This window comes from Ambystoma mexicanum, chromosome 12 (assembly GCF_040938575.1).
Source record: "Ambystoma mexicanum isolate Mex_15411 chromosome 12, UKY_AmexF1_1, whole genome shotgun sequence".
NCBI lineage: Eukaryota > Metazoa > Chordata > Amphibia > Caudata > Ambystomatidae > Ambystoma > Ambystoma mexicanum.
Window position 1 is genome coordinate 1,111,742,820 of NC_090936.1, and position 25,651 is coordinate 1,111,768,470.

Here is a 25,651-nt window from a genome sequence, read left to right on the forward strand (position 1 = left end):
TGATGGGCTTGGAATGCAGGCCTTCTCCCTCAGCCAAGGACACGGCGCTGGGAAAGCTAAGATCCGCAGGTGCCGGCTGGTACCTGATAGCGAAGTTTGTTTTGGTTTGCTATGCCTGCGCCAAGGTTTTGAGATGAGTTATGGAATTGTTTTCCGGGGCGTTTAGGAGAGAGAAGCGCTTTGCTCCTTGAGGTTACTGTCGGTTGACCCAGCTGGCAACCAACGGTCACCCATCAATGCGCAAGCGCATTGCCAGAAGGTTCGAGAAGTTGCCACCCCTTGTTGAGTAGGGCATATATGCGGAACCCCTCAACGGTCAGACGGGATAAGCACAAAGACCTCAGTCGGAGGGGGGACGCTTCGGTCCGACACTCCTGTGGGCTGTTGTGCTCTCGGCCTGGCTGTTATCGGGGTCTTTCAGCCGCTTCTGGCGAGATGAAGTTTCATTAAGTTACGCCCACGGTGATGTATTCTTTCTTTGACTTCTTTATGTTTTCTGTGATCTATGTCCATATTAGTTGTATGAGTTATTTCTATGTACCTGTAAGCTTTGAATAAATAGCCGTAAAGAGTTGATTATCTTCTAAAGTGTGCGTGGCTGTGAATTATTGTGTCTGTTTTTGGGTTGAAGTATTTGCTCTATAATTGCATTGGTGATTTATGGCAGTTCCGTGCACTTTTCAGAGGAGAGCAATACACCTACTCTGGGGAGAAATGTGCTTGTTGTGGTGTGTGGTAGTGAAGGACTTGGTGCGAGGTGGTGTAGAGGCAAGTTGGGGTGGTGGGGAGAGAGGGGCAGTGCCTTTGCACCTCCTAGTGTGGGGGTAGTGGTGCGGTGCGGGTGTCTAATCTTGTGTTTCTAGTCGTGATGGGTGTTGGTGAGCAGAGTAAGTGCTTAGGAAGTGATCTATTTCTGAGATTGCAGAGTCTGATAGCTAGGCTGGGTGGCTGAGAATGTGTAATGATGTGATCTGGTGCTGTGGCATGTGAATTTAGTGCTGGGCGCTGAGTGAGGTGTGCTGGGTGTATGTGGGGAGGCATGTGGGCCATTATAGCGAGGACTGTAAGGAGGGCTATTATGCTGCCTGGGCTGGGTGTGGCAGGGAGGGTGAGGGAGAGTGAGTGTGTGCTGTGATTGGGAGGTGAACTCTTGGACATCATGAGAGTGGAGAGTGGCTTAGTGTGTGTGTGTGTGTGCAAGTGGTGTGTGCTGCTGGTGTGTGACGGGAGATGACAAGGGTGATCGTGCGACTAATGCCGGGCAGTGGCAGGTCACAAGTGGGTTTCAATGGGGGCAGGCAATGGCTAGTGGTGGCAGGACACAAATATGCAGCAGATCACAAAATGCAGTGCCTAAATTCAATTTTCAAAGCGTGCCAGAGCACAGTGCCTAGATTCAGTTTTCAAAGCGTGCCAGAATGCAGTGAGCATGGAACAATAACGGGTATGTGGATTTGTGTAAACAGTTATAAAATGCGAAGGGGTGGAGTGCTGGAATTATGTGTCTCTTGGTCTAGTGAGAGTAGTACCAACTATCTGCATTCGCTGAGTGTACTGCAGCTGTCATACGTACAGTAAAGAGGTAATGTCAACAACAGAGGATGAAACAAATAATTGCAATGGGGCTAGTATCGTAACCGCCTGGGTGGCTGTAAGGTAGCCTGAGGCCTGAGAACCAGGGTAGAGTGGCTGAAACGTGAGAAGTTCATTAGGAAATGATCATGGACGTATGGTAGGGGTGGATCCTTAGGCTATGGCGATTGTGAGGGTTGAGTGAACACGTACCTATAGTCTGTGAACCTTACGATGGTGACTGTGCTGCGCTGCGCTTCCATGCGCAAAACAGGACCCTTTGTCGTAGCCCTTCGCCGGAAGCGCTGCTGCCGGCGGAAATGTGTAAATAAATACACAGACGTTGCAACGTAATTTGTGATCAGTAGGCGGCCATTACACGTGGGATTTCGCTCTGTGTGCTCGGGGATCACAAAAAAGATAAGTGCACGTGTGGAACGTACACTGGGGATCGGAGAACATCACCCGCTTTTCTTTCTAACCTGCTGGAGCGCGGGGTCTGGGGCGCTGTACAGCCATGTCTGGATGGCTGCTGGGGCGACTGTAGGCTGATCCTGCAGCGTCGGATTCTGGGGAGAGTGGGAGAAGGGCTCCTGCCCTCTCGTGTCTATGTAGAATGGCAGAAAAGGCGCAAAACAGGGCCCTTTGCCGTAGCCCTTCGCCGGAAGCGCTGCCGGAAGTTGCTCTTCAGGTCAGTGGAACACAGACTGAGGTAAGCAATAACTAACTTATTTTAGGATGGCACGCAGCTAACTCAAGGTAAGTAAACCCCATATACTTGTAAAGGAGCTACCAGCAACTTAAAGATAAGTATCAACTAAGGCAGACTTATTCTAGACAGGCTAACAGCAAGTCAGGGGAAGCAAGACCCAATTGGGGACACTCATACATTCATATCCGAACGTGAATAGTAAAGTGAAGCCAACAGTATTACCTTCGGGGAAAAGGCACAACCAATTCACAGGTGAGTAAATTAACCGTATATATACTTTTCAGACTGGCACAAGACACATTCAAGGTAAGTAAGAACTTTTGTAACTGTCCGCTCTCACAGTTACCAACAAACTCTTTCACAAGTAAGTACTTTTAAATACGTGTTATACTTTTCAAGACAGAATCCTTTAATTATCCAGTCCCTCCAAGTCTATTGCATGAGTTCACTCAGAGGCAGAAGAGGGATCCTAGTGGTCTAGGAGCCAGCTGTAGGCCGGGTGAGATAGGGTTCTGTTGCAGGCAAAAGTCAGAGTTCCTGTGGAAGACTGTTCAAACAAGTAAGTAGTTCTCTTTAAAGTTAGTTAGGGTCCAGGGATTCTGAGAATACACCCTCTGAGGATTCCAGCAGTGGTAACGGGTGAACTGGATGAGAGGACTCCCAATCACAGAAAACAACCCAAAAGCTTTACAGAAATCACACAGGCTTAAGGTAAGTAAATACCCCCAGCCAACAACACAGTACCTCAGCACAGAAGAAGAGTTGCAGCAGGAAGACTTCAGGATCTGCAGCCAAATACCCAGTCGATGGATTCCTTTGTCATGAAGACGGAAGACAGGACATTGAAAGGGATTTCTCAGCAAGGATCAACTGAGAAGGTTCCAGGCAAGGGTTTCTATGTGGCTGGATGCAGCTCTGTGGTTTTGGCACCCTTTTCAGGAGCCAGAAGAAGACTGAATATCGCCAGGCGGATTCCCTTCCCGTCACTTACAAGGTCCCGCACTCTGGTGAGAGGACTTTTCGGACTTGATTCATGTCTCTGGAGGTCCAGCAGGATACCACCAAAGTTTCAGCTCGTTTCGGAATTCGGAAGACCATGCACTGCACAATGGCTCGAAGTCCCAGGGTATTGGGGTATTGCAGCCACGCAAGGTCACAGCATGACATGAGGTGGGTCAAAATGTAGGTCCTGTTGAGTGTAGTTGATCTCACCAGGCTCTGGGCCGGGGTCTTCATTTTCGGAGTCCCCAGGTCGCTTGGAAGGAAGGGTAGCAGCAGGCTCCGGTTTCACAGCTGGATCTGGTTGCTGGAAGTCATCCCAGCCGCGTTTTCATCATCTTCATCTACATCTTCCTCATCAGATTCTGGTCCAGTGGTCGACTACTTCTTCAGCTTCCAGGATCTGACTTTTATGCAGGAGCCCAGCCAATCAAACAGACGTGCAACATTCAAACGTGGAGGGGTTGGCAGTCCTTTCAAGACAGCCAGCCTCATAGTTTGAACTGGATTCTTGCAGTCAGGCTGTAAGAAAAGGGCTGCAGAGTTTTGGACTCCTCCCTCGCTTCCTGCCTTCGCAGACACACTGGAGCCTATGCAGGGACACCCAAGAGTTCCTGCGAAAGGCAAAACTCGCACACAGACCTTCCCCTCCCAGAATGATAGACAAAGGGCTAACAAGGGACAACCACATGAGAAACGGCGAAAAAAGAAAGGAGCCTCCATTTTAGAACATAGGTGACCCTATTGTGCCTAACCAAGACTTTTAATACAATCTGCTGTAAAGAAATAGCACAATATTTGGTAGAACACGTCCACTGCCACCAGCCATAACTATAGGGTTGTCACTGTGACTAGAAAGTAACAAGAGCAGAGAAAAGGTGGATTCTAGGTCTCCCCTTAGCACTCCACATAAGGTGGTGTGTACTTATCTCTCATAAATTAGAGTTTTAGGAAGGATAAAAAGTATCCCTCTATCCTAAAGAACAGTCGTTTTTAAGAATAGTCAAATAATCTCAAAGGAGAACAGAGGGGGGTCTGGCAATCCCTCTACCAGCACGAACACAGCCCAATGACCTGTTCTTGGGTGAATAACCCCTGGGAGAGACTCTACCAAGTCTTTAGCTCACTGTCCCTTTCACAGAGAGGACATTTCCCCGCATATCAGTCTTTGTCCTGCCCAGGGGCAGTCCAGCACCGAAATGCTAGGCAATTCTCCTCTGAACAAGAGTACCAACAGCAATCCCATAACGTGTTTCAGCCTTGATGGGCATCATCAGTGAGGTGAAGCTGTGCCTCTCTAAGAGCAATTCTCCTCTGAACAAGAGTACCAACAGCAACAAAGGCTGATATGCGGGGACATTTCTCCTCTGTGAAAGGGACAGTGAGCTAAAGACTTGGTTGAGTCTCTCCCAGGGGTTATTCACCCAAGAACAGGTAATTGGGCTGCGTTTGTGCTGGTAGAGGATTTCCCAGACCCCCCTTTGTTTTGCATATATTAACTTTGGGTCTCACCCTAAGTTACCAGGGCGATCCAGACGTGGACCCCTTGCTGGATTTTAGGACTTTTAATTTTTAACCTGGAGAGAGGGAGACCCTTTTTTCCCCACTCCCTCATGTATTTTGTATGTGATTTGAACTCTCTGTTTCTTTGTGAAGTATGGAGTCTGACAAACTCCATAGGCATCATCTTTACATTGTGTCACACAGCACCCTCAGTGTAGTGGCACAAGGAAGTCTTTCAGATTTCCCAAAGGTTTAAATACCTTCTCTTGGATAAACTACTGTTGTAACTTTCTAGACCCAGCACATACTATCTTACAATAGGGTGCTGCAGGGGTTACTTAGTATCTCCTTTGTCTAGTTTCTCATGTAACATTTTTATGTTAGCCTTTTCTCAGTGAATGGCTGGTGGCAGTGGTTTACTTTTAACTACCGTGGTGTGCTTTTACAGCGGGCTGCGTTCGCAGCTGCAGTAAAGCACCCAAGGGTGCCATTTTTGTAAAAATGGCCCCGGTCTTCTTTTTTCGCCATTTCTTTGTGGAAAGGTCCTTCTTGAGATTTACTCTGCGCGTCAAACCAGGTTTGGTCCCTTTGTTCATTTTGCCTTTGGCAGGATTCACGAGTGAAGCCTGCCTCTGGCTCCATGGTGTCTGGCGGGGGCAGGAAGCAAGGAAGGTGCCCAAAACTCCCTGTGCTTAGTCTCCTAGGAGACAGAAATGCACTCTTAGGTGATTGGCCGGCTGACTGTCCGGCAAGGACAGCCACCCTGCTGGGTGACTGACGGCTAGGCTGGAATGAATGGGAGAGGACTGAATAAAAGGCAAGGCTTTTGTCTTGCAAGGCAGATTCGACCACTGGATGAAGGAACGGAAGAGGAACTTGAAGAGGACACCTGCTGCAACTCCTGGATCGTTGGTTTGCCCGGTGAAGCCCTGCTGCTGTGCTGAAACTCCAAATTCGTATCGACAGAGAAGCCCCTGCAAGGACGACTTCTCCCCTTGAGTTGGTGGGTGCAAATCAACTCCAAAGTAAACCACCTGGAGACATCCTCTCAAAGCTGGTTGGATTTCCACTGCAGTTGCTGCTGGAAACCAAAGAGCCAAGGAGAGGAACACCAGATTTTGTGTGTTGCTTTTAAGTTGGCCAAGAGCTCCAGGAAGATCCTCCGAACTCCCAGGAAGCAGGACTGACCGAACGTGAGACACCTCAACAGAGTGCTGGACCCCAGATGCAAGGAAAGCCCATCTCAACAATCCAAGAGTCCGCGGTAGTGCTATTTGCTGAGACGCAAGGGGCTGAAACCGCGAAGTGCCACTGAATCAAAGTTGCTCCTTTTCTGTCGCCGACGGTCCCGTTGCAGTGCAGGAGTCCTCCAGGCCGCCTCCCTCTTGTCCCCAAGACTGAGGCCCAGGAACAGAGGATCTGCAGAGCTTCACAGGAACAGAAGCCAGCTGGAACCGTTTTTCTTCTAACCAAAGGTACTGTAAAGTCTAAGAGAAATTACCTCTTTTGTAACCTCACTTGTTCGAAGTGGAGACTTGTCTTGGTTGCTTCTGTAGAGTTGCTATCAGCTTCTTTACCTCACAAGCCTAATCAGCCTGTGGCCCTACTTTGATTTCTTCTTTTCTACAAAGACTTCTAAAACATTGTGCTAGACTTTTAACTACCTGCAAGAATTGCTTCAGCTCACCTTGACTTTTGTCCAATTGACTTTGGCCTGGCTCCCTGAATAACTCTTCTTCCCTCCGACTGTGTTTTGTCTTCCTTCCAGGAAGGGGTTAACTTACTTTGCATTGGGGCTTACCAAAAGTACTTACCTGCTTGAGAATATTTGTGAGATCTCTTGTTTTATTCTAATAATCTTTTTCTTTGACAAACTCCTAAGTATTGCCCTAAATGAAACAGTGATATATTAATGTCCACAGTAACCTAGTTATTGAAGTCACCTAACAGTGTAGGAAATGTCTGTGTGCCATCCCAAATGGGTATTTGCTGATTTAGGGAAACTCAGAGTGTGTATTTTGAAGTGCGTTTGTGTGTTACTATTATATTGCCCCTTCTGAAGAAGGCTTACTCAAACTGACTGTAAAATAAATTTTTAATTGTAAAATCAAGAAACCCTGTGTGTAATAGTTTATTTGAATACTTGTCACTGTAAATCTCTAACTTCCCTACAGCTCACATTGACCCCTCTTGAGATATGCCTGGCTGCTCAGCACACTAGCAACATGTGTAGTACAAACTTATACCAAAGGTTGGGTTCCTATTGCCAGGAGGTCAGGGTTGTTTTAGTGCACCCAAAGGGTACTGCATACAATCTTGCCTAACATCCGGTAAACCGCATCTGGCTTAGCTGCACCTGCAAACGCCCTAGAGCTTCTCCTCTGCTCTCGGCATCCCCGCAGCATGCTGCTTTCCTGCCACAGCTCTCTTCCGTGAGCTTCCTCGCTCCACCACATTGGCACTCACACTTCCATCTACATTGCTTCCCGGGAGACTTGGTCCGTTCGCATCCACAGTCGACACAGTTCTCCCTCTTCTTCCTGTATTGCAGGTATTTAAACATCCTGCCAAGGTAATTGGTTCCCCCGACTACTAGACAGCATTTGTTGGTTCTAGAGTCTTTTGTCTCTTGTTGTTGCTTCTTCCTTATCCCAGTACTAAAGTGGTGTGTGTATAAATGAATGTGCATGGGAAAATAGGGATCTGATCTACAATAGCCCACAAAGGTCTCAGGGATTCGGGGGACATTTTGAGAAGAAAAAGGGGGATAGCATGTCTCATCTAAGGGTACCTTCATCTCCTCCCTCCAAGTCTCCTCCAACCAGGTGATCATCCCTCGCATATCCACCCCTAGGGACACAATGCGATAGTGACAGCCTTTCCCTGGCCACCTGGGGAGAGGGCATATTAAGGGAATATGGGAGCGGTGCTGTTGTTGGATCTTTCAGCCGGTTGCTACACGGTTCACCATCCCACCTTGATTTCCCGCCTTTCTGCTGCTAGTCTGACTGGCCGAGTGCTTGATGTTTGTGGCCTTCCTGGCCGATCGTTCCCAATCGGTTTCTCTTCCTCCTTTATGTTCTAGTCCTGTTTCACTCTTTTGTGGTGTTCATCAAGATTCTCCGTTGTCCCCCATCTTGTTCAATGTTTACACTAGGCCTCTCCTGCTCCTCATCCTGTCTCACAGGTTCCGCTACTACTCGTATGCGGACGATACTCAAGTTCTGGTTCGCCTTGATCTTACTCAATCTGACACGGTGGTCCGGCTTAGCAAGTGCCTTGAGGACCAGGGGGCATGGATAACAACCAATTGGTTAAAACCGAATGGCAGTAAAACCGAGATTCTGGTCGTTGGGACTACTTCCCCGCTTTGCTTCTGGACTGCAGAGTTGTGGCCTACTTCTCTTGGGCCTCTTCCTGTGCCTACCTCATTGGTCAAAATCTCCCCATCTCTCACCATGGACGAGCAGGTTGCGGCAGTTTGTAAAACTGTTTATTTTAAGCTCCGTATTCGTCAGAAGGTTCTCCCTTTTACCCCAGCATTGTGTCAGGTGGTGGCAGTGCTGGTCCTGAGTCGGCTGGATTACTGTAATCCACTCTATTTGGCACAACCTCACTACCTGTTAAACCGGCTTCAGTTACTCCAAAACGCTGTTGTCAGATCTATTCTTCGCCACCCATTTGGAGCCCATATGCCCCCGTTGCTAAGGCAACTTCATTGGCTCCCCATTGAAAATCGTATTCTCTTCAAGTCCATGTGCATCATACATAGTGCCTTCTATGGCCTGGGGGCAGAATATCTGCAGGAGAAATTTGTGCACTATGCTCGTACGCGCACTTTGCGCTCTCGATCCGCTCTTCTGGTGGCAGTCCCTCGGACAAGACTCTCATGGACAGGTGGGCGTTCTTTTTCGGTGGCTGCCGCTAAAGCCTGGAATGACCTGCCGCCCGCCCTACGCGGGACTGGTGATCATCTTACCTTCCGCCGGGTGTCGGAATTATTCTAGTCCTCAATAAAACATGGAAATTCCGTCACACAACCAGCGCCAAGATGCCTTTGGACATACGTGCGCTCAATAAATTAATTTAACATAACATAACGGGGGGAGAATTGAGGATGCCTTCAGATTCCTCAAATAGCTCTCTGCATTATCTAGGAGTTGGAACAAGCTGCATGACCAGTGAAGGGTACAATGCAAGAGAGGTCTTGCTTTGCGGTTGATCTTTCCTTAAAAGTGACGGTCAGTTCTGCAACTGACACATTTTGAAGACAAAAATAAAACATGGAGGCCACCAGGGGGCGCTGGCAAGATGGCTGCCTGAACTTCAAGCTCCCCACATGGCCCCGGGAAACAAGCTCAAAACCATGCTTTAAGTGCCTTCAAGCCTCTTTTGCCAGCAATATTTAAGAAGGGGAGCCGTCGTGGAACACTCGGGAGCTTGTCAGGACTCTGGAGGTGCCTTTGTTCTCCCGCTGGCGGCTTATGGACCACAGCCCTCCCCCTCCCCCAAGCAACAGCGTGAAAGCTCCGTGCCGGAAGCTGCGTGTCTCCAAGCCGCGCAGAGGGAGGAGGAGCCGGCCCCCTCTGCCCTCTCCCGCCAGTAATACGGACAGCGCCTGGCACACCATTGCGGAGCCGGGCGGGCCCCACGAAGATCCCCACCAGCGGCCGGCGACCCGCCCCCCCACCGCAGGAGAGCCAGCATGAGAGACACATAGCGAGCAGAGCCACGCAGAGCGTACATCATGGCACTCGGGGCCCCTAATCTCCTGCCAAGCAGCTTATGGTTCGCGGCGCCCCCACCTCCCCCAGGCGTCCCAGTGGAGACTCCGGGCCGGGAGCAGCTTTTCATCCAGCCCCGCCGAGGGAGGAGGAGCCAGGCCCCCTATCCGCTCCTGCCCGCAAGGCGAACAGCGCCCGACACACCAACGCGAGGCCAGGCGGGCCCTAGGAAGATCCTTGCCAGCTTCCGGTGACCCGCCAGCCCACTGCACCGCATGAGCGGTACACGGACGCCACTATAAGGAGCACGGAGTAAACAGCAACACGCAGACCACAACCTGGGTCATTTGGGGAGCCGTGCCCTCCCCCCTGGTCTCACCATCACAGACACGATCTGGCCCGGGCCAACGCGGGAGCGCGCCTGGGCCCTACTTCTGTGGCCTCCACCTGTGTGTTCTACCATCGCCTTATGGTCACCGGGGGCCCGCCCAGCATAACCCCTCGGGGGGGACCGACACCCGGCAAAGGAGACCACGAATACATTCAGGACAGGCCTGGGCCGTCGCGGGAAAGCGCCTGGGCCCCCTCACCTCTCAACCTGCCCACTTGCCCTTGTGCGTCCCTTGGGAGGATGTCTCCTTGCCGGGCGCTGCAGCTTCAGGCCCACATAGCAAGGCGGAGTCATACTGGGCCTCCTGTCCACCAGCCGCACCTTGCTCTTTGCCGCAAAACACAGGTGAGAAACAGCCCCACCCCTCAGGGGGCTCCCTCACAGCCCCCAACATCTTCCTGCAATCAACACGCCGACACCGGGGGCTCGCCTTACCGGAGGGTAATAGGGCATCATACTAGGCCGGTCCCACCCCTGGGAGTGAAACCGCCAACAGAGACCCCCCCCCCCCCCGGGCTCCCTGGGAGGACTGCCATTGTGTGCCAGGGAACTCTGGCGACCCAGGGCCAGGCTGAGGGATACTGTGGCCTGGGCGAAATCAACAGGGAGCCCCATAAACCGGGATCCGGACACGGGCACACAACCCCACCACCTGAAAATAACCCCAAGGACTTGGCACACACAGCGGGGCTAGCGACCCAGGGCCCTGAGACTTTCCTAGAAGATACCCCAGGAGGTCCCAGTAACCCAAGGCGATCAACACCCCATGAGCTGGAGAGAAACTCTTGCGAAATACCAGTTTATCCCGGGATACCGCAAAATGGAGACTGGCCCCACCACCGCACAGCCCCCTGATATGAACGCTATGCAGTGCAACATCCAAACGATCCTTGAAGAGATCAGGGGCATGAGGACAGACATGGGGGCCAAGCTGGCTGACCTCACAGCCAAGGTCTCCGCGCTAGAGGACCGAAAAGAAGGGGTCGAGTGCAACCAGACATCAACGGACCTCCTTGAAACGCAAATGGAAACCAGATTCCAGGAACTGCAGCGCCGCAAAGAGGATCTCCGGCTCAAAGTTGACGATATGGAAAATCGGGAGAGGGGGAACAACCTGAGAATTTTTGGCCTCGAGGAGACAGAAGGAGAGACCCCGGTAGGACTGGAAAGCAAAATTCAAGACATCATCAGAATTGTTCTGGGCTCTGACTCAGGCGAATCCCTCCTGCTTGACAAGGTCCATCGGGCTGGCGGTAGAGGCCCGCGCCGGGTCCTAGCGAGATTTCATTACTATAAGGACAAAGCTAGGGTGCTGGAGAGGGCGAGAACCTTACGTGACATTCAACATGGCAACTCCAGGGTGACGATATACCAAGATCTCTCTGCCCTCACGCTCCAGATGTGAAAGAAATGTGGCTCTATCACCAGATGGCTACAAGAGAAGGGGATACGATACCGCTGGGGTCATCCATTCTACCTAGAGTTCGAATGGTAGGGCCAGAGGTATCAGCTCGTCATGGATGTGAACATTCGAAGGGCCACAGAGGATCTGGCGGGTGACATCGCGGGACCATCGGGTGACCAGAACGGAACCGACAGGGACAGCAGCCATGCCCCTCGGGGCCCAAACCTTTCCCAGGGGAAGCTAAAGGTCAAAGGCTCATGCGAATTTCGGAAAACCAGACACCCCCCCACAGACCGGGGAGGACACCACATGATCACATAAGTGGCAATCAAGGCTTAATTTCCACAACAAGGCTCGATTCAAGTCCTTCTGGAGCCCGCTATGACCTGAGGATCCCGCTGGACTCAGTATGTTTTTCCCACGACCTGTGGCGAGTTCTTTGTTCAGATGACCTAGGTCGGAGTTGATAGGTTGCCCATTCAGAGGCTGTTTTATGGTTCTATAGAGTTACACTCGATGACCCTCTGCTGAGAAGTGGCGGTGGCTTATGGCCCGGCGTGGTGACACGCTCCACAAAGAGACAAGGGGGCCTGACCGAGTGCTAAGGTTTGGGGACACAATGAGCAGGAGGCACGACTGTCGGCTCCCCGCCGCTAACCAGAAGGGGCAGATACCTAATGGTGGAAGGTATGACGGAAGGCGCCGCACCAAGAAATTCTTTTTCCCGGGGCCGGGGTAGCAACCCTGGCGGTTCGTTGGCTGTTACATCCCCACATGGGGAGTCGGCGGAGAACACCCTACAAAATTGGGTAAGAGGGAGGGAAGGGGTTAGGGGGAGGGGGGACGGAGTTCTTTACAGGTTTATAAGAGAGGGGAAAAACCAGCTCAAGCCACGGACACTTGCATTGCAGCGGGCTCCAAATAGCGGACACTTAGAGATGCTTAAAGTGCACAAAATGAAAGACGATAATGATTGAAGGGAAGATAGGCACGCTGAACGTCAAGGGCCTTAACTCCCAGAATAAGAGGTCCTTCACGAGCAACATGTTCCGCAAGCAACACCCAACAGTCCTTTTCCTACAGGAAACACATTACAGGCAGGGAAGGGAGTCGAAAATTAAGGGGAAGAAGATTGGTTGTAACTACTGGGCCTCGCACAGGAGTTCCAAGAAGGAGGGGGTGGGTATCCTCCTGGGCAGGATGTTTCGTCTCACGGGAGTAGAAACCAAAAGGGGCTTTGGGGGTCGATTCTTAGGTATCAAGGGAACCTATGAAGGAGAGCGCATCACCTTGGCCACTTTATACGCACCCAACTCAGGGCAAATACATTTCCTTACTCAGATCTTTAACGTCATGGATGAATGGGCAGAGGGGGCCATGATACAGGGATTCACCCCCGTCTGGATTGGTGGACCGCGAAGGGGGGGGCACCCAAGGGACCTTCCAAAGACAATCTGGGCCTGCAGACCCTCCGGAGGGAACACTATTGGGTGGATGCCTGGTGCAAAGCACATCCGGGCCAGGGCGGATACACCTTTTTCTCACCCCGGCATTGCATGTACACCAGAATTGACATTTTGTTAATTTCAGAGGAAGGTAATGGGGCAGTTCAACAGCCAAAGGTGTAACCTATAACATGGTCCGACCATGAATTACTCATGGCCAACTGGTCACTGCCCATTTCCCCAAGATCTTCCCAATGGCGATGTAACGCTACGCCCCTCAGGGGCCCTGTATTTCGGGATTTTATGAGGCAAGAAATGCTGGCCTACTTTGAGACAAATGACAATGGCGAGACTGACATGTCCATGGTGTGGGAGGCCGCAAAAGCCACTTTCAGGGGCCTCCTTATAGCGGAGGGCTCGAGGCGTAAGCGAGAAAGGGGCCTAATTGAAGGTAAGATCCGCACAGAGCTGAGCGGCTTGTGAGCCAGACTGGGCCTCCCTGGGGTAGACTGGGAGGCTCTCCTGGAGGAGATGCAGGGCAAAAGACCAGAGCTTCATACGGTCCTCATAGGGGAAGTCGTCAAGAAAATGTGATCTACCAAGCAAAGGTATTATGAACGGGGAAATAAGGTAGGGACCCTTCTGGCACAAAGGGCTCGGGGTTGCAGGGTTGAGAGAGGAGTCGCTCATCTTAGAGACAGGGAAGGCAGGACTTGCGGGGGCTGGAAGGAAATAGTAGAATGTTTTGCTGACTATTATAGCAAACTCTACTCCAGACAGGCAGGTGAATCACTGGAAGATATCCGCGCCTACCTGGCTGAACACCCTCTGCCTAGATTGTCCGACACGGAGCTGGGGGTTCTGGAGGGGGAGATATCGGAGGAGGAGGAGGTGGAGGGCACCATCAAGAGATTGACAGCGAGAAAGGCACCAGGGGGAGACGGCTACACGGCTGATTTCTACAAGCAGACCCAATCTGTCCTGCTGAAGCCTCTGGCCAAATTGTTCAATCAGATCAGGAACCGAGACTCAATCCCACAGACGTTCCTGCAGGCCGTCATCACCGTCATACCTAAACCCGGTAAAGACCAGACAGAGTGCAGGTCTTATAGACCTATCTCACTCTTAAACCTAGATGCCAAGATTTTTGCCAGAATCCTGGCCTCCAGACTGGAGGGCTGCCTTCCTCGCCTGATATACCCCGATCAAGCGGGATTCGTCTTAAACAGGCAGGGCTCTGATAACATGTGGAAGACACTTCATGTACTTACCTCAAGGGGGGTCCGTAACGAGGGCGCTCTCCTGTTGGCCCTCAACGCAGAGACAGCCTTCGACAGGGTCAGTTGGGCTTTCATGGGGGAGGTCTTCACAGCTCTGGGGATGGGCCTGAGGTGGCTTGGTTGGATGTCCGCGCTAAATGGGACAGAGTCGAGAATATTCCCCCTCGAGCGTGGCACACGGCAGGGATGCCCATTGTCCCCGCTTATTTATGCACTTGTAATGGAACCATGGGCAATCTCGGTACGCAACGATGTGGCCATCAAGGGAGTACAGGTAGGAGACACACAATGTAAAATCTGCCTCTTCGCAGATGACGCGCTACTTTACATCACAAGACCGTCCCAAACAGTGCCCTGGATGTTGCAGGGTCTCTCGTGCTATGGGGAACTATCGGGATACAAAGTCAACCTTGAGAAATCAGTGGCATTTATAGGGAGAAACCTGTCAGACCCAGAAACAGTCTATGTGAATGAGCTCCCCTTTCAGCTAAAGAAGGAGGGATTCCGGTATCTGGGGGTCCAGGTCACACGTGACCCTGAGGATCTATACTCAGCCAACTTCCCCCCCCCCCCCTTTGGGCTGCAATTAGAAAAGACACGGAGAGATGGGCGGGGTCCGGTCTCTCCTGGATGGCACGCCTTAATCTTATAAAAATGGTAATCCTCCCCAAATTCCTATTTCTCTTTCAAATGTTCCCGGTATTGATACCCCAAAACATTCTTTACGGAAACAAAGCGGGTCCTTCTCAACTTCCTCTGGTCGGGTAAAAAGCATAGAATCTCCTACGAGGTGTTAACCAGGCCGAAGGAAGATGGCGGGGTGGGATATCCCGATTTGGAAACATACCACAGAGCTTCCCTGAGAGTCTTCGTCGATCACTTCGCCCCAGGTACCAAAAAACAATGGGTAGCTATGGATAACTGGCCCCTTGCGCCTGTTACAATAGAGGAATGGCTCTGGGTCCCAAGGAAGAAGATCCCTAGAAGTGTCCTGAACCACCTAGTCCTAAAAGTGCTATGGTCCCTGTGGAGGGAGGGAGGTTATTATCGTTGGCTCACAACCTGGCCTTCCCCACTGAGCTGTATTTGCCCACCCCCTTCTTAGCCAAGATAGCACAGCCAGCGGCATACCAAAAGTCGTTCGAGGCAGGCCTTAGCAGGACCGGCCACCTCTGGGTGGGGGGTTCGTTCCTACCGTTGAGACCTGGAGGAGGCCCTGGGAATAGGTACCCTGTCCCCCTTTCGCTATCTCCAGTTCAAGGGAGTCCTCACCGAACCATCTTGGGGGGACACCCTCAGGAGGGACCTCAAAGATTTCGAAAAACTCCTCCTTTCCGCGAGGGGCTCTAAGGGGATCATATCTCGCCTCTACAAACTCTTCATGTTCTCTGTCCCAAGGGACCCCCCACCGGCACGCATACAATGGGGAAGGGACCTGGGAGAGGAAATTGATGATGTAAGGTGGGCGGACATGTGTAAGAGGGCCAATCGCTCCACAGCCTCACTCCAATATCGCCACCAAGCCCTCAAGGTATTACATCGATGGCACTAGCCCCCGCAGAGGATTGCTAGAATGAGGCCGGGATATGACCCACATTGCTGGAAGTGCAAGGCAGAGAGGGGAGACTATGTCCACATGTGGTGGGGATGCCCAGTGGTCCAGAAATATTGGGGAAAGGTATTGGCCTGGAGTAAGGGGGTGGACGGGGTGGCACGGTCTTCCTGCCCCTGGCTCCTTCTATTTGGAATCGATACTGGGGATGGTCAGGAAAACACCCAGGACCACATGCTACAGGTTATGTCGGTGGCGGCCAGGTGCTGCCTGGCACAAAAATGGAAGAACCCCGGAATGCCGAGGGAAAAAGCATGGGTAACCAAAGTGCGGGCCATTTACGATATGGAATTTCTCACACATTTACTTGACGAGTCTAAGTCCAACATCGAAGAAATATGGCTCCCCTTCTTTGACAAATATGGCCGCCCAGTTTAATGTTACACACCCAGACCGGGGGATTCTCCCCCAGGGGCGTCAGGCCATTGCCCACTAACACGATTGCGAACCTCTCAAAGCTCGACTCATGACTTTGGCGTGCTAAGTGCACATCGTGAAGACACCGCTATGCTCTCTAAGAACCCGTCAAACAATCAACTAGTGAGAACTTGAATTGGAGGGGGTTGGGGGGGGGGCGGGGGACGGGTGGGGAGGCGGCATGTTACAATTGTTTTTTTGTTAATTCACCTTTAAATATGTTCTGTATTGTTGTAACACATGCACGAAACCTAATAAAATATGGTTTTAAAAAAAAAAACTAAAACATTACCCGGCATCCTTAGGATGACCAAGGGCTAGTAAAAATACCCCAAACAAAGGGAATTACATTTTCTGCTTCATACAAATGCCTTTTACCTGTTCAGTCGTCACCATGCCTCTTCTAACTTGCTCTTCAATAAACTTGGCAGTTTTCTCTTCGTCATCCAGATCCTGTTTCTTCTTTCTTTCTAGTTCTTGCTGCCTGCGGATAGTTTCAGGGTCTCGGTCAATATACTGCATATACCACCCTTTGGGTGTTTCATCCACTTTACAGAAACCTGGGAAAAAGTAAACCTAAGTCAATTGTGATCAAACGGGTGTGACTTTATTCAGTGCAATTAAAAGTACCAATAATAAGAATTGATAAAGGTTCTAATGTATCACAAATTGTAAATTGAATGAGGACAGCGTATTAATGCTCACTGCTACAACCATATATTTTCTAATTCTATATTTGGCAGTGGGCTGTAGAGACAGTCTGTAACCTTAGAATTCGAAAGACTTCAAATTTACCTTCAAAATAAGTCCCTCTCTAGAAGTCAGCTTACTTGTGCAGGTAGATTAAAACATGTTCAGGTGATTTTGAGAGCAAGATATACAAAGCTTTAGAAATACTCTGCAACACTTATAATAATGTATAATAAGAATAATATGTATATATCTGGCCTCAAAATTTGCACTCAGCATTAACAAGTGATAATGGACGCAAACAAAAGTAACAAATGATGTGCTCTATGCATGTGGATAACTCAGGGAGAAAGTGACTTAACACCTAGTTAGTAGGATGCAACTTTTGGGAATGAGTCATGAAAACTAAAGTTAGTAAGAAAAAAAAACAAGAATTCTTTTTTTGACAAACCGCACATCCCAAACCGCTAGATGGATTTGGACCAGGTGCAAAACAACTTGGTCACGAAGCGTTGACTTGAGGCATTTTTGAATTCGGGGTTATTCAGTCTAGTAGTTTTTTTTAAATATTTGATGGAGAAGGGGGTGGCCCCTTCTCCAAAATAGATTGCTATATCTACTGGAAATTGCCAAGAAACTGGTAGTTTATAAATTAAAAAGCCACCATCTTTTTCTTTCCTCAATGCGAGACACAACCGCGGCTATAAACTCGGTTAGCTGAAAACAAAAAATCAGGTGAATGCCATTTCCAGGTGAAAAATCACGCAAGTACCTTTAGAGTAGAGGTGAGGGGGTGAGGCGGTGTAATGGGACACCAAGTTACATTTGGGAGTTGTAGGGACTAGTTTGCAACACAAAGTTTTTCTGTAAACTGGGCTTTCAGATAGAATAGTCAGAAATAGCTGACATTTCATAGCAAACTGCGTCACAGAAACAGCGAGTGCTGGGCGGGAGCTGTGAGGAGGTTATCAGGAGAGTGGGGCGGGCAGGCACAGATGTGGGAGGCACTTGGTGAGGGGAAGGGGAGCATTTTCTCTCATCGCTGTTTCTCCCGATAACTGCGGGTATAAGGACTACAAAATAATAACAAAGGGTATCTGTAGTTCATAGACGCGGATATAGGAAAAAAGTGCACAAAAATATATATATTTATTACATTTATTGACATCTGGGGTGAGTCACTGCCCATAGCATCCGGGTCTCCCATCCATACAGTAACAGGGACCGACCCTGCTTAGCTTCAAAACGAGGAAGAGTTTGGAGCCCTCAGGCAAGGTAGGGACCGGCCCCCTCCGGTCATGTTGCCTAATAAATGAGCACAAGTTACAAGACACCTTAGAGCAATATGGCCTCAAGGGGCCGGCCCCTACCTCACTTTGAAGCTAAGCAGGGTCATCCCGGTTACTGCAAAAATGTGAGACAGTCCACAGTCCTGAATACAGTTTGTTTACTTTGATTTAAATATCTCATAACACACAAAGAAAATATACTACTACAGTCAGTCCTTTAAAGTATTGCACTCTAAAGGTCAAGCTGCCAAGAGGCTCACATGAAAAGAGCTATCTATGCTAACACATGGAGAATTGAAAATCCAGCTTGCACATGCGAGGCAAACAAGAATAACCTTTTGTTATATATATTTATGTACACTCTTTGCCTAAAATGGTTCTATAAGGATTTATATATTTGAATGACACTATGGTATGTGTACTTTTGTATCTTTATAAAGCAGAGTATTGTTGAAAGCCAGACATGGGGGCGAGGATGGGAAATGAGAGGGCAAGTAAGTCATGAGTATTTGCCAAGGATGTGGCAAGAGAGTTTTCAAACCTGGACACTGGTGCAGTTATTTACCCCCGATTGTAGCTACCTTGTTAACGACACATGTGGGTGGGTAGCGTAACTATTATTTCAGGGGGCGGACGCAACCCCTTGGTTTTTTGGAGATTGGCAAGCTTGCTCAAGTATTTGACTACCGATATTTTACTCAGGTTGTCATGTTCCTAGTGCAGACAGTTACCCACAAGACCACAAGTACTTGTCTCGTATTGGGATTTTGTTTTCCTGGGAATATTTCACTGCAGACTGCTGGGTTCTAAAGGGGAGCAACTTTAATACTTTGCCAGCAAAGATATTTTTCGGGTGATCATTACATTTTTTTTTTTTTTTTTTTTAAAGTCCAATACTATTTTGTCTTGTGCACTTTCTTTTAAGGGGAAGGTCAATTGAACTACATTTGTATATTTCACTTAAGATATATGTTCACTTACTGTGCGTATATTCATGGGTGCCAGCTTTTGATTTTTGCTATGGGGGCAAAATTCCCTGGACATATGTTATTCTTACAGCCGGTGTGAAGGCATGAAGCAAGACACAGATTCAAAGTTCAAATAAAATGGTTTATTAACTTAAATGTCAGGATGGTTGATGGCCTAACTTGCCCTATGCCAAGGTGGGATTTCCGTTTCATAATAATGATAAATCTTACTGACCTCCGTCAACCCCAAAACTGTTTGCTTGGACTAGGTAACTATTTTACCTTGACCCTAGGTGAAAGGGGAATCATTTTCCTCTCTCACCTAGTCTTACTCTTTGTATGGGTGACCTTTTTATGTCTCTTCATAGTGTATGGTTGAAGTTAGTTTCCTACACCTTTTGGGCTTAGGGTGGGTTGCCCCTTTGGGCTCCCCTGTTAATTTATCTTACATATACTTGGGTGTACTTGTGTAGAAGTGAGCCAGCACGCCCCACCTTATGTGAAGTGCTAGGGCATAAAATGTATCCCCTTTCTTACTTACCTCGTAACATTTAGTTACAATTGCAAGTTTCCTTGAATGGCTGGTGGCAGTGTAACTACTTTTATGAGTTTTTACACTTCATTACTCGCAGGCTGTTAATTCAGCCTTGGTAATACACAGAAGAGCCACCATTTTGCTAAAATGGTGGGCTCCTTTTTTCGCCACTTCTTGTGTGCTTGCTGTTTCTGCTGTCTTCCACTGCCATTCCAGGTGGGAACAACCTAAGAGGAAGTTTTGTCTTCGGCGGGAATCCTTTGGATTCCCCGCCCAGGCTCCAGAGTGCCTAGAAAGGCGTTAGGGAGAATTCTCATTTCTGTGCAAATTCCCTTCTACCTTAGAGGCCCCCAGATCTTTTGCTTGACTTTAGGACTTTTAGTTTTTATCCTGGAGTGAGTGAGACCTTTTTCTCACTCTCTCATGTATTTTTATCCAATTTTAATCCTGTGTTTCTTTTGGTTTTGGAGTCTGACAAACACCATAGGCATCACTTCCTTGTAAGGTCTTTCTTGAGTTTTACTATGCGTGCCAAACCAGGTTTGGTCCTTTTGTTCGTTTTGTCTTTGGTGGGCTTCAGGGCTAAAACCCTCCTTTGGCTCCAGCGTTTCTGTCAGGGCAGGAAGCGAGGGAGGTTCCTGAAACTCCCTGTGCTTAGTCTCCTAGTGCCAGGGGACAGGAACGAGTGCATCGACTTTAAGCCGGGCCCAAGTTCCAGGACGATCCTGAGGACCCTCTCGAGCATGGTGGCCCAAGCCTGAGCCACCTCAACAGAGTGCTGGACCCGAGAAGCAAGGGGAGCCCACACAGTGTCCAAGAACCGCGGTGGTGCTATGTGCCGGTAGCTGAAACCACGAAGTGCAGCTGATTTGGTGTAAGCCCATTGCCGCTGACGACCTTCAAACTGCAGTGCAGGGGTCCTACAGACGTCCTCCCTCTTGTCCCCAAGACTGAGGTCCAAGAACACAGGAACTGCAGGACTGCAACCCGAGTAGAAGCCAGCTGGACCCTTTTCTTCAGACCTAAGGTTCTGTCTAACTAGGGGTACTTACCTCTTGTTGTGTGTAGCTAGCTTGCTCTCACTGGAGACTTGCATTTGCAGAGTTGCTTGCATCTTTGCTTTTCACAAACCTCCCAGCTTGTGGCCGTACAGTGATTCTTTTCTACAAACTCTCTATAAAACATTGTGCAAGACTTTTGTGCTATCCTCAAGAAGTGCCACAGGTCCCCTAGACTTTGTTCAATTGACCTTGGCTGTCTTCGCTCCCAGCAGACTCTTCTTACTATCTGACTTTGTGTTAATCTGTCCCTCATAAATCATACATAAGTTACTTGAATTGCTGGCAAAGGGTTAACCTACACTTAATTGGGGGAATGTAAAGTACTTATTTGTCCAGAGAACTGTTAACCTTTGTTTCCTTCCCTAATCTTTTCCTTTTTCCACAATCTCAGTATTGCATTTAAGTTTTACAGTGATATATAAATGTCCACAGTGTCCTAGCTATTGAAGCCACCTCAGGGTGTAGGAAGTGTGTGTGTGTGTGTGTGTGTATGTGTGTGACATCCCAAAAGGGTATCTACTTACTTAACTGAAACTGAAGGAGTGCATTTGTGCAGTGTATTTTATTGTTGCCTACTGCCCTTTCTAAAGAAGGCTCATTTTAAAACTTAAATTAATAAATAATTATTTTAATAAGAAACCTTGAGTATAAGTGTTATTTGAATACTTGTCACCGTGAATCTCTATGTTGCACCTCTACAGCTCACATTGACCGCTCTTGAGATAAGCCTGGCTGCTTAGCGTAGTACAGACTTATACCAAAGGTTGGGTTCCCTATTGCCAAGGGGACAAGTCTGTTGTCTCCCACAGGGTTACTACATACAATCTTGCCTAACAAAAGGCAGGAAGTGAGGTAGGAGTCAAGAACGCTGCAGCCCTTTGTCTTTCACCGTTCCTAAAAGGAACCAACTCCCAGCAGAGGGATGGCTGGCCTGATTGGAAAGCCAGACTGCCGTTTGCTGTAAAATGCAGGGAGGGAATGAAGAAGTTATGCTGTAGTTCCTGATAAAAACTCTAACCTGAAACTGCTGGCAAGTCGACCACTGTAGCTAAATCCGAAGAGGAAGATTAAGAAAAGACAGCTGTAGTGATCTCCACTGACCGGAGTGCCTGCTGTGTAACTGGAGCCTGCTGTAACACTTCCTTCCAATCGACATGGGGTCCTGAACGCGACGACTACTACTCAGATCCACTAGTCTCAAGAAAACCTGTATTAGGAGCAACGTGCTGCAACCTTGCTGGGCTGCAATACCCCAATAGGGGTGTCACAGTATTAGTTTTATGGTGGTACGATAACTTTCTTGCCAAATGACGGTATATCATGGTTATCGCAGTATAGCAGGTGGAGTTAACCAATCTTAAATATTTTCTTAAAAAGGTCATAAATTGCGAAGCAGGTATGTGGAGTGGTAGCCGTGAGCAGCCCGGGGCTGGTCCGCGCATCTCTCCGCCGAATGTCGTCGGTCTTTGGGCGGCCTGCCAAGTAAGTGTGGGGGGGTGGGGGATGGGGCAGAGGACAGGTCATAGTGAAGACGGGCCCCCCCCACCCTCGTGGGCCCTTCCCCCACTCCCCCATCCAGGTTGCAGTGGCGGTGTTGTTTGGGCCCTGAGGCCTGATTACTCGTTGAGGGCCCCCCCCATCATATTCCTGAAGTTCTGACCCCCTGCAGCTCAAACAGCAAGAGCGGGACCCCGACAGGAGGGTAGCATCGGGAGATAAGGATTTCTCTCTGTGGACCTGCGCGGCAGACTGGACGTTCCGGTGGCCTTGGTATTGACCTCAAACAGTGGAGCGGCCCGGCCACCCGTGGGCCCCCACACCTGAGCAGCATGTCTAGGAGTAAGTCCAAAGACACCCCAGCCTCGTCCAAGATGGCAAAAAAGCCTCAGGAGGGTTCGTTGGCCCAGATCTAGGCCAGGGAACTCGGGGACCAGACACTTCAGGGGTCCAAAGACAGTTCCTTGCCATTCGCCCCGGTCCCCTCCCAGGAACCCCAAGACCTGCGGGTTACACAATCCCTACTCAGGTCCCTTCTTGGGGAAATAGTGGAAAAAATTACCGAAGCTGGCCAGAAGCAGATGGATGCGCTCAGGGAAGACCTGGAGGAGGGCCACCAAGACATAAAAAGGGACCTCAATAAAATCGAAGAGAGGGTGGACACGAATGAGAGGGCCCTACAGGAATTGGCAGAAGACTCACGAAAAGTGGACTCCCTCTTGGAAACCCTGGCGGCAGCTACCCATAATCTCGAATTGAGGGTGGAGGACTTGGAGAACAGGTCCAGAAGGTCCAACATATGGGTTAAATCCCACCCGGAGGCTGTCCCAGATCATGAACTGGCCGAAACAATGAAATCAATATTCAGAGTCCTCACGAAAATTGACCAATTTGATGCCATCAAGTTTGACAGGGTCCACCGAGTGGGACCAAGGTGCCAGGAGCCGGGGCGAGACCGCGGGACGTACTGGTTGCGTTCCACAGCTACACCCAGAAAGAGTCCATCCTGCAAGCAGCCAGGAAGGCAGGTCCGATAACTCACAACGGTACAGAAATTCAGTTGTACCAGGACCTGTCCCAAACTACCCTGAATAGGAGACGGCGCATGGCTCCGATCCTGGCTCATCTAAGAGAACAGCAAGTGCGCTACAGGTGGCTCCATCCATTTGCTCTTAGCATTCTGTGGCAAGGGAAGCAACATAAAATCACGATCTGCGACCAAGGACTAGCTGTACTAGGCCTCGTGGAGGACGCATCTTTGTCAAGAGCCTCCCCGGAGGGTTTAACGGAGACAATCAGGATTCACGAAACTGGTTCTTATGGCTAACTCTGAGGTACTGAAAGTGCTTTCCCTGAATGTGAATGGCCTCAATTCCCCGCTGAAGAGGAAGAAGGTGGAGAGGTTCCCTGGGCGGGAACATCCTCATGTTGTGGCTATGCAGGAGACCCATGTGCACACTAGGAACACCCATAGGATAAGATTCAGGGGTTACTCGTGGCTGATTCAGGCCACACAAACCACCAAGAAGGGGGGGGGGGGGGGGGAGTCCTCATAGCCTTGAGAGATGGGTTGGATCTGACATGCGGGGATTTTCAGAAGGATAATCAAGGCAGATACTTAGCAGTGATTCTTCAGGGAAAGGGGGTGTTCTTCACGGTAGCAACTCTATATGCACCAAATCTAGCACAAAACCCCGTTATACAAAATACAGTCACCCGCCTAGGTAAATTTGTGAAAGCAGATATTCTCTTGCTAGGAGACTTTAACTTAGCCTGGGACCCCGCCAAAGACAGGAGTTCAGCCCCTTGGGGGACACAGGGTGGACCTTCAGGATATTTGATCTAGAAAAGTGAAGTTCTGGCCCTGTTTGATGGTTGTCGAGAACTCTATGGTGAGGTGCTGGGGTACACATTCTACTCTCATCGCCATAGGTCACATTCGCGTATAGATTATGTCTGGATCTCGAAGCCGCTGTTGAGAAGGACCCTAGCTCTGGAAGTAGGGGCAATTACCCTGGGTGACCACGTTCCACTTACCCTCTCAATAACTAGATCTAAGGGGCCCCCAGGCCTTTGGAAGTGGAGATAACCAAATTCGCTGTTTAAGGATACAGTCCTTGTCAAGGAGATAGAGGAGGAAATTCAAGACTTCACCAACCACAATAACTGGGAGGACACGAACCCCCAGAATTGGTGGGACGCCCTCAAAGCCACTATTAGGGGTAAGATTATAGCAACCAAGGCCAGAAGGGAACAGGAGTTGAGACTGGAAGAGCAAAAACTGGAAGCCAGACTCAAGGAGATCATGTCTCACATGGGTGGGAGGTTATCGGCAACCACTAAAAAGGAATATAGGGCAGTGAGAGGTCAGTTGAAACTTATACAGACAAGGGCGGCCGAGCGCAGCCTCCTAGCTATGCGACAAAGGTTTTACATCAGAGGCAATAAGGCGGACCGCCTTCTGGGCAGGAAGCTGAGGAAGGAGGCTGGAGACAGAACGATCTTGAAAATAAAGGGGCAGTCAGGGGTCCTCCTCACTAATAATTCAGACATTGAAGGGGAATTTTACTAATTTTATTCTGCTCTATACAGATCAGGAGAGCCTTCATCTGCAGAACAGGAGGCCTATCTTTCTCGGGTAAGGTGCAGTCAGATCTTTCAGGAGGAGAGGGATGCGCTAGACCAGGATATCACAACGGATGAGGTTAGAAGGGTGATAAACAACCTTACGCCCGGCAAAGCCCCGGGCCCAGATGGGTTTGTATCTGAATTCTACAAAACACATAAAGAGGTCTTGGTTCCTATCCTCACCAAACTGTTCAACTGCATGGGGTCAACAGGTGCTCTCCCCAACTCGATGAATGAAGCCAAAGTCATCTTAATACACAAGAAGGGTAAAGAGCCCACTGACTGTGCCTCCTACCGCCCCATAGCGTTGATAAATGTGGATGCTAAGATTCACACCAAGGTCCTGGCCAACCGCCTGGAAACGGTTCTCCCCAAACTAATACACAGTGACCAGTCAGGTTTTATTAAAGGGAGGCAAACTTCAGGCAATGTTAGAAGATTGGTCCACCTGGTCGAAAAGGCTCAGAAAAAGACCACCCCGGCCCTTCTTTTGGCGATCGAAGCTGAGAAAGCTTTTGACCGGGTTGAATGGGGATTCCTGTTTGCGGCTATGGCCAAAATGGGGTTTGGCCAGGGCTTCATCGCGAGGGTAAGGGCACACTACCGTAACCCCGTTATCCGTTTAGCAATAAACGGCCAAATATCTGCCCCGGTTAGGGTGGGAAGAGGCACCAAGCAAGGATGCCCGATGTCACCGCTCCTCTACACCCTTCACTTAGAGCCATTCCTGGAAACAGTAAGAGCATCTCAGGACATAGAGGGGGTCCCGTTTGGTGGAGAGGTCCATAAGTTAGCGGCATTCGCGGAAGACATATTTTCCTTGACCAAGCCGATCACCTCCCTGCTGGCAGTGGCTAGGGAGCTAAACAGGTTCGGCCAAGTAGCAGAAATCAACACCCACAAGTCGGAAGCGCTTCCCCTCA

At 49.6% G+C, this 25,651-nt stretch overlaps 1 protein-coding gene across 1 annotated transcript in view; it reads right to left on the reverse strand.

Annotated features, from left to right (window-relative positions):
• Positions 1-25,651, reverse strand: part of KIN (Kin17 DNA and RNA binding protein) — a 375,593-nt gene that overhangs the window by 161,817 nt on the left and 188,125 nt on the right. Inside the window, exon 5 of the mRNA XM_069629676.1 lies at positions 16,439-16,620. Within this exon, the coding sequence (XP_069485777.1) occupies positions 16,439-16,620 (182 nt within the window). The remainder of the gene's footprint in view (positions 1-16,438; positions 16,621-25,651) is intronic.